At 37.0% G+C, this 12,091-nt stretch overlaps 1 protein-coding gene across 1 annotated transcript in view; it reads right to left on the bottom strand.

The window, feature by feature from the left end:
- Positions 1–9,167, bottom strand: part of wdr36 (WD repeat domain 36) — a 13,803-nt gene extending 4,636 nt beyond the window's left edge. The window contains exons 1-17 of the mRNA XM_043239333.1: positions 8,878–9,167; positions 7,820–7,847; positions 7,609–7,709; positions 7,375–7,492; positions 7,150–7,282; positions 6,500–6,554; positions 6,103–6,235; positions 4,814–4,989; positions 4,039–4,159; positions 3,874–3,939; positions 2,856–2,939; positions 2,477–2,631; positions 2,291–2,405; positions 2,041–2,206; positions 1,635–1,743; positions 1,261–1,340; positions 177–284 (exon numbers count right to left, since the gene is read on the bottom strand). Coding sequence (XP_043095268.1) covers positions 177–284; positions 1,261–1,340; positions 1,635–1,743; positions 2,041–2,206; positions 2,291–2,405; positions 2,477–2,631; positions 2,856–2,939; positions 3,874–3,939; positions 4,039–4,159; positions 4,814–4,989; positions 6,103–6,235; positions 6,500–6,554; positions 7,150–7,282; positions 7,375–7,492; positions 7,609–7,709; positions 7,820–7,847; positions 8,878–9,030 — 1,901 coding nt within the window. The 5' untranslated portion in view covers positions 9,031–9,167. The remainder of the gene's footprint in view (positions 1–176; positions 285–1,260; positions 1,341–1,634; positions 1,744–2,040; positions 2,207–2,290; positions 2,406–2,476; positions 2,632–2,855; positions 2,940–3,873; positions 3,940–4,038; positions 4,160–4,813; positions 4,990–6,102; positions 6,236–6,499; positions 6,555–7,149; positions 7,283–7,374; positions 7,493–7,608; positions 7,710–7,819; positions 7,848–8,877) is intronic.
- Between the last annotated feature and the right edge of the window lie 2,924 nt (positions 9,168–12,091).

The following is a 12,091-nucleotide window of genomic DNA, read 5'->3' as shown; positions in this document are numbered from 1 at the left end:
CGACCTCAAGAACTCAACCCACAATACCTGGGTTAAGTTATGATGAGTAAGACAATTGAGCTATTTGCTTTCCAAAATTCTGCTCTTCTAATCTTCATCTCAAGTGTGTGAAATAACTAATTGAAAAGTAAAAACAAGAACTGACAAGACACAGTATCTGCAAGGAAATCTCTTACCATAAATAAATACCTAGACCATCAACGTGCGACGAGGCCAGGAAGTTCCCTGTAGGGGACATACTGAGACTGACGGCTGCCGCATCTACCAGGAAACAGTCGACCAAGCTACGAAAAGACAGCAAGAGAGTGTGGAAGAGTATGAGAATCAATCACTAAATTGGGCCAGAGGGGACTTCATCGGCTAGAGGAATCCCCGTTAGAAAAACAAAAACGCATCCGACTTGCTAAATGTCACTACGGCCACATCTGTGAAAGATAATAATTATCTCTGAATTTGGTTTTACTGGTTACTTTGAAAATGATCAGTGACTGAGTTACAGAAAAGGTCATCACAAATATCTAACCAGTAAATAATATAGAAAGTGGAAAAGGTGTCACTGGACCGGCCTGGTCTTTCCCTCCTTCAAAGGGCTACTTTGTGGGCAGTACTAGAACAATGATGCAATCTCACTTAACACTCTAAGCATTACCTGTGACATATATGTTGAAAGACGGACACGACGAGAGTTTTAGGTTCATGCCTGGCTTCTACAGTTACTTCATTCTTTCAGGGTCATAATGTCCAAATTAACAAAAAAAAAAAAAAAAAAATCAATAGAGGGATCTTTTGCTTGATTTTAGTGACAAGTTAACATGAAAAAACAAGTTAACGATGGAAAATGAAAAGCATACAAAAAAAATGGCACCATAAAAAATGATAGTGGCATTCATTGTAAACAACAGTCCAAACAAATCTATCTAAAGTGAAACTGAGAAAACTTAAAATAAAACATAGCATAGGCTTATGGACCTGCTGCATCGACACATTGCATTAATTGTGTCAAGGTTTCAAATGATTAAAAAAAACATGCATTTTCTAACAAATACTGTATACAGTATTGTAATAAAAAATACTTTATTGATCACAATAAGATAAAAAAATGTTTTAAAATCTGACTGAGATACTTAGACTCCTATCCCTGCTAATGTCGTTTTATAATATGGAACAGAGAATGCATCAGGCAGCAAAGCGATTTCTTCCATTAATCATCTGTGACATCCCAGTTGAGCAGCCTTGGTTTACGCTCCGATCTGTTTATACCTGCCAGATGGAAGATCCCATGTTCTGATGGAGCAGTCCATAGATGCTGTAATCAGCCAACGTCCATCTGGACTAAATGTCTGGACAAAAAGCATAAAGCTCATTTCACAAACACTTATCATACACAACTTATACTTCATTTTCACAATAAGGAAAAATATATTTTGGCCACGTTATAAAACGCAGTGGTAATCAGGACATGTCGATCATTGTGCAATATTGCGCATTCGTTGAACATCCTGCGAGCGTGATAATTCTGAATCGCATGCTTTTGTGTTACGCAGAAGAATGCAAGTCAAGTCGAGTTTGCAATTCATTGGAACTTCATTTTAAACACGTCAAAGCCTTGAATCGAGTCTGTCCCTTAAACTCACCATGTCGTTTATCTGCCCACGATGCCCAGAGAATCTGCGGACAATTCTCCTAGTCTCCATATCCAGAATGTGAACGGTAAAATCATCCAGAGAGATGGCGAGCATCCCGCTGTTTGCAGAGATCGAGCAGAAACCGACATCATTAAAACACTGGAAAGTTATTTTCCTTCTCATACACCTATTGTAGTCAGGTAGAGTATGTGTTTTGCATGTAAAAATCAAGTTAAAATGAACTAAAATTCTATAAAAAAAGCATTGTCCAGCTTAGATCAGTTTAAATAGTATCTGTGCAATCAAATTGACGATAATCCACTGAACGGGCTGCAAGGAACCAAAACTCCATTGGTGACAAAATAGAGAAAAAAATATCAAGTTGAAAAATCCGACACACGATTGTCTCTAATACCTGTCTCTGTGAAGCAATGATGAGGCCGGGGAAGCTGGCAGGCTGTGTTTATGTAATAGCTCCTTGGATTTGAACCTCCAGATTTTCAGAAGACTATCTGCTCCAACGCTAACGGTCACCTGTTTTAGGGCATCCACCGAGACCCCACGGACAGGCCCTGCGTGCGCTGCACAAACACAAAAAGGCCACTGAAACCAATCAAAATTAAAACAGTGTGTATTTGACCCTGATGTTCAGCATGTCGACTCACCCTGGTCCTTTCCGTAATGCCCTCGATGAATACCAGACTGCATGTTATACACATCGATGTGTCCTGAAGACAGTGCGATCACTGCAAAACTCCCGCAGGACGTGATATCAACAGCCTGGGCGACATGGAAAAGATGATTGCAAATCCAAGGCCGAATGATCACGCACCCGTTATCTACAAACTTACAGTTGCATGGACAGTGAGGCTCCGGTTCTTGTTGAAGCGTTCGGGTTCCAGCTTGTGGGCACCAATCGAACCTTTCTGGTAGTTCCATGTCGTAGTCACAAGGAAACCACGGTGGCATGCAATAATGCCATCCCAGTCACTCTGACGAGCAGTTTCTACACAAAACAACAGCATCGGACAGATTTCAGTGTTTTCATTTATAAGGTCATCGTAACGCTGTCAAGCTCAGAGTTTAAAATAACCTCATGTCATTCAAAACACGTAACACTTCTGTTAATTTTCAGAACACAAATGTAGACGTTTTTCATGAAATTCAATATTTTTAGGAAGAGAGAGAGTGTGACAGAGACAGACAGAGATTATTAAATGTAGATCTCACCTGAGGCAAAGGTTGTGATGGCTGGAAGTTTTGCAGTGTCATGCAGCACACCTTTCTTTTTAGCTCTTTTTTTGTTGAGTGTGCCTGTTGGCAAAAATGACAATTGAAGACTAATATAATATAAAATTTACACAAGGTAAATTATCTCAATTATGCGAAAATGCATAAATAAAAGCATGTGCAATGTTACACTACTGAAAAACTATTTATATGCTTTCTCAGTGTTGTTTGTTTCAGCGACAGATATAGCAATGCTAGATTCAATTATGGAAATCTGGAGCTAAATGGGTTTTAAAAAAAAATTTAAAAATCGTTTAGAAGCAAAGCAAGGATAGCCGTTACTAATAATATGAACAAACTCAGCTGTTGGGTTGTCCTAAAGTTAAGACGTGTTTGAGGATTTTTTTGGTCAAGTTGAGAGGTTTCTGTAATACAACTTCCGTAGTTGAGATAGGATAATGCACCTAGGAAATGCCGTTCTGTAATAGCTTTTGTCCTAATCGTGGTCCTAACTGAACAGATAAGATTTTAAAAGTTAGGATCTTTCTGTAATACGCCCCGATGTATAAAAAAACATATGCAGATTTAGATTTTGTCTAAAAATGTAATAAACTTTTCCACTTCCAAAAAATAAAATTCGACCAAATTCTAAACATTTTATCCAGTGGTTTAACGTTGTTTTAAAAAGTGGGTGGGACACTTTTTTTCACCTGTATTATTATAGGACAGTATTAGGCCGCGATTAAATGCACAGATATCCAATAAACATACATTTATAGTGGAAGAATTAGCGTTAAGCATGTAGGAGGTTTTAGGTTGCAATCTGCCCACTTGTGGCGAACATAGTGCCAGATGGCAGCTTATTTAACAGAAACAAATGTTAGGTTTCTTTCTGTCTCAGGTATTTGTCCTTGTGATTGGGGACAATATCAAGCGTGGCAAATATGTGTTTAGTGCTACTGATTATTAAGGCTTTACATGCACCAACAAGAACATGCCAGTAATTTAGATGTATTACCATGGCCCAAACTCTTGTTGAATTTTTCATGAACTGTTGAAAAAGACTGCAAAGTACCATCTTGACCTATTAGAGGAAAACGCATTCATTATGCTTGAATACTTGTATCTCCAACAATGTTTTTTTACAACAATCCTCAGCCTTCCTAACCGACTTTGACAGTACCTGCGCTGAGAATGTTAAAGCCGCTCTGGTCATTGTGTAGAATCTTTGTTGGTGGGGCGCTGTGACCAGATCGCTGTCTTAGCAGACGTCCGTTCCCTCCAGCAACATCAAAAATCCACACCTAAATCACACAAGCCATTGTTAACCGCCATAACACACACACTGGAATTCAATTTATGCCTGGGAGATCGTTTTACGACATATTGAGATCACGATTCAATTTATGTAAAAAACGATAAGCGCTGGATATTTTTACTCGGCATGGAATAATGTAACAGTCTATCACACAGCAGAAATAAACGTTTCGGTGCTAGATGATGATAAGTCCATATTCTGCATGTTTCTTTGTACATGGATGATACGGTTTTGCTCGATGCACAAACAAAAATAGGAACTGTTTTATAATAAAATATAATTCCAAAAGCAATAAAAATGATATTTTCAAGCAATAGCGTACAACAAAGTTATTGAATCATGAACTTAGTTCTGTTGAGCAGCATCTTATTTGCCAAAAATAAATAAATGAACATAAAAATCGTTTTTGTTGTAAATTGGTGGTTTTCAATTGAAATTACATTGTTAAAGTTGTATTAATTCATTTTATTAGACAATGAAATACACCCAAAAGAACTGATTTCATGGGTTCCTACATTAAAACGTTTCTTAGTTGTGAAGAAACTAATTATATTTACATTCATTCTTAAGGTCTAACAAGTGGAAAGCATGTCCTTACCTAATAATTGAATAAAAGAATATTGTGATAAACAGTACAAACCCGTATGGAATTGTCTGCTCCGTTAGTGATCAGAAGGGGTTCACTTTGAAGAAACGTGAGGCCAGCGATGGCCGTTGTGTGAACATCCCGCATCTGACTGACTAGTTTCTTCTCCTCTAAATCCCACAGTCCTATGTGTCCGAGAGGACTGCCAGATGCCATTATTGGATGTCCATCTGTCCAAGGACAAGGATGAAGGGCAATAAAATGAGACAAAAAGTAGAGTACAGGCCTGGCAATATATGGCATGGTATATTTGCGCACTTCTCGTCAGTAAAGCCGGTTCTTTGATTAGAGGGAAATCTCCATACACAGTGCCACAGATCACTGACAAGCTACGCCACATCGTGTTATCACATGAATCCCCCGCGAACCTGAACGCAATGTCGGGTAGCTTATCAGTGATCCGTGTATTAACTGCTGCCTCGTTTGAAAACAGCTAACGGAGAACGGCTTTACTGACGAGATGCGCATGAATCTACCGAGCGATACAGTGCTATACACTAGGGATATACAGAGGGACGATTACTGAACACAGTTCGCATTTTTCACAATTGCATAAATATTTCAAAATGTGCTTTTTACTGTTTTGTCTAGATTTTCAAAAAAAAAAAAACAACAATAAAAAAAAAAACATTTAGTTAAGACTAAACATTTCTCAAATACAATAACTATGCCCACAAATCAATATTTACATAAATTAACAAGTTTTTTGCGACCCCCTTCTTGAATCAGTGATGTATTCTTTTATTGTACAAATAAATGCAGCCATTAGAAACTATTACAGATTCCAATAGGAACACTATGTATGAGTGTAATTATTATGATCATTATTACTGTAATATTGTTATTGTATTATTGTATTATTTTATTTTTTAAAAATGCATGAAAATGTTACTGAGCAGCTGACTGGTTTTAGGTTTTTTTTAGTGCAGATCTGGGCTTTGACCTCTGGTAAACAAGCAGGGTTTCTGCAGCGAGGCTGGGATACGCTATCCGTGCATTAAAAAACATAACGCTCTGGGGTTTATTTACTAATCATTTGTAGTTTTGTGCATCACCCTTCCTCTTCCCATCGGAGACAGTGCTAAACCGTCTCTTGCTTGTAATGATTGTAGAGTCTTTCTGACACGTTTAAATGTCTTTACACTGTCGAAATGTTAGCCGCAATGGCGCCATTCAATCACCTCACGTAATTTTTCTTCATAATATATTCTGCCTCTTCGGCTGAACTATTTTGGTCGCCGAGCATTCGGAGCGTTCCTGTGAAGCCTAGGTGATAATCTTACCTGTCCTGAAGGATAAAGCCGTGACCGGACCCCAGTCTTGACGGAACTTCATCAGCGTTTCATCGAACTTGATGTTGTGAATGATGATCTGGCCAGATGCTAAACCCACACCCACTACATCTATAGCTGGAGTCTAAAGGAAATCGTTTTGACATAACATATTACACATTAGTTAGCGCCGATCCATTAAAGTAACGATGCTTGCTGGGTCATTCACCAACTAGTCTTAATATTTTCAGCAGCAATGACATGCTTGGAAATGGAATGCAACACCTTGGAGAGAACCTTAGCATCTTTGATAGCTCTGTGCAAATTTTATTAATGACAACATTTTCATTTTGGGATGGAGTAACCTTTTAAGAAAAAAGCTGAATTAAAATAAAGTAATGCGACCAACCTGCTGAAGAACAGTAACAGCTGATGCCCATCCAGGAAATGTAAAAAGGAGTTTGCTGGAGTAAGAAAAGCAGAATTTCAATTTTTGATGATCTAATAACATGAACACTGCATAACTAACAGAGGTTAAATCTCAAAAGGTCTGTCAACAAATGTTCATTTTTCGCCCACCAAAATATAAATTATATCTGACAATGTCAAGGATTGATAAGGAAAATACTTTCTTAACATAATTATTACTATTATGTGACAAAATAAGAAATAAGTCAGACTTGCTTTTATTAAAATAAAAAACTATATTACATTTTTAAATAAATGTTTTAATTTTAATAACATTTAAAAAGCATTTTTTTAAATATAGGTTGTGCTATTCTTGTTATACTATTGAAAACATAAAAAAAATAAAATTAAATAAAAACTCCAGCAACACAACAGTAATGAAATTTGGCTGAAAAGTAAAAAAAAAAAAATTGAACAAAATGTGAATTTTTGAATTTAAAAAAAATTACTTTAAAATGTTGAATTTAATACACATTTTACAGCATGTTTTGGTGAGTTTAACTCCTCAGATCTTAGCATTGCTCCGTGATTTAACTGTATACACACACGCTTTAGATGTTACGGAAGTCGCAGTACTTTCAGAATACGTACTTTGATTTGATGTTCCATAACTGAAGGCTCCCCTGACTGCTTCCAAACAGGATTTTGTTCAGGTAGGTGCTGGGATGCATCAGAGCGGAGACTTCGAATGAAGCTTTGTCATACGAAATCTGCAGGTATGTGTCTGCAGCGAGATTGACAGAACGTATCACATACACCTGAAGATAACCTCGATTCTGCAGCGAGAAATGCATGCAAACCTAGAAAAACAACAACCTTCAGACTCCACATCCCAAATAATGACAACGTTGCCCTTGTCGACAGAAACCAGATGATCTCCGAAAGGCAACAGTAAATGCACATCAGCTTGATGGCCCGTGTACGTGTGAACAACCTGGGTGAAAGAAACAAAAACGCACATTACGTCTCGTTAATTCTCATTTAATCGAAGTCTCTTTAGTGTTATGCACCTTTAAGAGCACAGCGTGTGTCTAACTGTGGACACTTTACCTCTCGGTTTTTTGCAAAAGCAGAGATAAGTTTCCCGTACGCGGCATAGACGAGCATACTATCTGCTGCCAGGGCTGAAATGTCTTCTGGGAGGGCATTACCTGTATGAGTGGTTATTACAACTGCTTTAATCAAATAAGAAAACTCTAACTGCTTGATCATACATTTGAAGAAAGTGCATCGTAACTTAAACGCATGTAATCCTACTTACTGACTGCAACGATTCCAAGTTTCTTCACCTGCCAGAAAAAAAAGATGGGTTCATTTTATGCATTTTATATATTAATACTAAGCACTAATTTTAACACTCCGAGAGAGTTCTGACCCCGCATAGACAGCAAGGTTACTAACAGGGTCACGGGCCAGAAACACAGTCTTCAGCAGTTCAATCATTTTATAGTGAGCCAAAACAAACCACTTTATTCAGCTATTCTTACCAGCATCACGGCAGTAACCTTTCTGTCTATGCAGGGTCAAAGAAAGAGAGAGATAGAGAGAAAGATAGATAGATACCGCATCCAGATACAGATTTTTACACAAAAAAACGATTACAACGACAGTAATAACGGCAGTGATTTTTGCCAAGCTCTTTGATTTTTATCAATAATATCTTCATTTGTTTTCCAAAGATGAGCGGAGGACTTGTGGGTTTAGAAAGACATGTTGGTGAGCGTGGAAATTTCAATTTTTGTTTGAACTATGCCTTTAATTGCTGCATCACTTCCCCCTCCCATCTTTCAAAGGGGTCCTGCTCCAGAGTAATATAACAAGTACTTACTATAGGGCTTAGTCTGCTTTGGTAGACTGATCACTTTAATATACTATATATACCATAGTAATTCCAATTAAATAAAATGAAGTCTAATGAAATGAACGTTTCACTTTGAAAACATAAATATAACCGGTTTGTGTTCTTTACTACCGAAAATTACTTTGGCAATACCGTGGCTACATGTGCTACAGTGATGTTATCACACGTTTTATCATATAATTTTGTTGATAAGCGTGTTTATGGTGCTCCCGGGCACATTAAAACTACATCAGGTTTCTGGTCGTCGGGATGTCCTATGGTGAACATTTACATGGAGCTAAGTTACCGTGGTATTCTTGACCACCACCATACAGTCTCCACACCACAGCATACATCATTGTACGACGGTATCGCCACAGCACTTACAACACACACACACACACACGGTCCGCTACTGCTTTTTAAGTTATTCACCGTGGTTTTCAGTGCTGTTCTCCGTTCGTTTACTCTGCACTTACGTTATAGGTGTGGAAGCCCTGTCCGACTGCAGTGAGCACATAGGACTCTCTGTGTTTCTTATGGAAGCGAAGCACGTGCGCCAGATGATTCGAGTAAAGTCCCAGCGCGCGGAATCCAGAGAAGATCACGCTTCCTTTCTTTCCCGCAGACATGCTGCTCGCCTATTTTCACCCGTGGAATCTTAAATTTCACTGACTGTAAACAGATTCCTGATAAATGTCTAACACAGTTTCCTCCACATTTCTGTATCACCGGCGGCTGTTGTCAAACAGTGTTACACTAAAGACGGTTCGTGTGGAAACACCATACAATGGGTTCCTAGTAACTTATTCTCGGGTTTTAGCCGGTTGACAAACCAGCTTATAGGTGCTTTACCGAGGTTACAACATTAATCATCCCATTGAATTTATTTAAATATCAACACCTTTTTTTTTTGTTTGTTGCTAAACTTTGTAACACGACACACACACACAGAGTGAGAGAAACTGTTAATAAAAAAAAAAAACACACAAAAATGTACTCAAAGGCAAAATATTTTAAATATTTAATTATTTAACAAATATCTGAAAATAAAACATTCGTGCCGTGTACATTGTACAACCATCAATTAATACATTCATTCATTTCCAAACTGTTCGTCACATACGGCGTATTCCAGAGCACTGCCAGCGATCATCTTAAGACTTTCTGAGATTAGAGTAACAGCTTCAAACTTATTTAATTCATTAAATCCTTTAAAAGAAATCCACACCAGCATACCATGAAGGATTTCCTATAGCAGCTCCTAGGATGTTGTTGGGGAGGTTTATAGACACACTTATTCTAAAAAGAAAATTGCATGCATGTAATCACTGTTAAAATACATAAATATACCTGTCGTTTTATTCTGAATGTTAATATCAAATATTGTAACGCGACACATTTGTTCTTACACTGCTTTCTCGTATCATCTGCTGTATGTCCTGGAACACCAAACAGTTTCCCGTTAAAGTCCATTTAAAGATGCATCCAAAATGTGATTTTCTTTGCAACTGGAAAAACAAAAGGTAAGTGCAGTATTATGATTTGTTATGATAATATAATATATTATTTGATTAAAAACAAAACAAAAAACATAAAACTTACTGTTATATAGTTTATGCTACTGGTATAGTTTGCACAAGATGCATATTTCTGGCATGGGGAAAAAAATATATATATATTTTAACCAGGTCAGTAAACAAGAATGCAAAAAATATTAAACATGTAAGCATGAAGACGTACCTCCACGTGAGGGTATATTAAATTACGGGAATCACTCTGAATAGTCCTAAGGCACTCTCTCTTTTGTTCTTGTATCAGTTCTTGGTTCGACCTGACGAAGTGTAACGTGAGAATTACAAGCAACAGCTCTGTGGAAAATAAAAAAGAAAAATGATGAGAAAGACGAGAGAAATAATGACAACGGTAGAATAAACGCAAGGGAAATAAAGCATACCGAAAAGCTTTCTGCCGTCCATCTTCAAACACCAACACTTTGCAAATCGATAAAAGACACCTCTTTTTATACCGAACGAAGTTTTGCCTCAGATTATGTGTAAGAGATAAATGCTTACACATACGAGGACTTATTACATGATGACTCAAATCACGTCGCCCGTCTTCACCCCACACATATTCAGAAGAATTCCACAGATGCGACAGAAACCAAGCGTCGCAAAGCAGGTGTATGGATGGATAGTTTTAATACGGTTTATATCAATTCTAAGAACTGACTCGGGAAAAAAAATATTGCGCTGCAAAATTTCTGTGATGCTTTTATTGCGGCGTTTCGAATAAGGTTTGGTAATCATCGCTATTGCTCTCCCACATAATAAGATAAGGGGCGATGCAATCTCACAAAACCTTTGAATGAGATTCAAAAAAAAAAAAAAAAAAACTTTTTGAATATGTCTTAATTTGGCGAGCGGGAAAGTCTGGCCCAAATGTTTAATGGCAGGTGTGAAAAAATCCCGCGAGATCGATTGGAGCGGCCAGCGGGTGTAGATGCACGCTCTCGTGGAAAAAGAGGCAAAAGCTGTCCCTTTTCAAAACAGGGGCACATTTCTATCTACCTAAATGATACATATTTGTACTTTTTGGGGGGGGAAAAAAACTATACTGTTTTTGAAATGAAGGTCTTACGCTCCAGTAAAAAAAATACCCCAAGCTCATGGTCTAGATTCTACTTATCTATCTGATACAGCGGAGTCTAAAAGTAACCAAACCAGATTTATCTGAACATATGTCAATCGTTCATGTTGTGCATATTTCACTATTCACGCGTCTCTTGACCAAACTCATTGAATACGTTGCCACTTTAAACATATTTGTGAGGGTCTTTTACGTAATATTAAGAAAATATCTATTATTGATATTAATTACTGATGTTAAAGACTGATTTCATGCATCTGAAAATTAAAATGTATAGGTCACAATTAACATTTATTTATGCAAATTTCCCCCCACACATACAGCTTTATTTATATATTTAGTTAGTTAGTTATTAGTTTAAGTGTGTACAGAGTATTTGATTTTCAAGGCTTCCAGAAATTTCTATTCTTTTTTTTTTCTCCAACGTTTATTTAAAACAACGACTACTATTTTTGTCTTTTATTAAAATTTTATGTATTTATTTTTTTGCACAACACCACATAAAAGTGTTTAATGGCAGGTTTCCATTACTACAGCTTACTTGACATGTGACAACATGCCCCACTGCTTTTTTTTCTTTTTCCAGACAATAATGGTAAAAAATATCAACAGCCAACTTAGATATAAACCACTGTTCCAAACGTTGGCGTTCATAAGATTCACAATATCACAGTATTATAGTAAAATATTACTCTGTGTGTTTTCCTCAGCCATTAAACTACAGTTTTACCTTTAAGTGACGTACAATCCTTCAGAAATCATTCTATTTTGCGGATTTGGTGTCTAGGAAATATTTCGGTTGTGTTTCTTAATATTTTGTAATATTTTGACTCTTTAATGAACAGAAAGAGACAAATTTAATTAAGAGAAATCGTCTGTAATAATAGCTTTACTGTTATTTTTGATCATATGTATCTGCGCTGTTAGTGTAATAATTAGTCTACAGTCTGCAATATATAACCTATTTTTCATCTTTTTTTTAACATACATAACATGCTACGGCAATTCGTGATGATATTAAAAACGCAAAATCCACGCAAA

The sequence above is a fragment of the Puntigrus tetrazona genome, chromosome 5 (assembly GCF_018831695.1).
Source record: "Puntigrus tetrazona isolate hp1 chromosome 5, ASM1883169v1, whole genome shotgun sequence".
NCBI lineage: Eukaryota > Metazoa > Chordata > Actinopteri > Cypriniformes > Cyprinidae > Puntigrus > Puntigrus tetrazona.
This window is presented reverse-complemented; position numbering and strand designations above follow the sequence as displayed.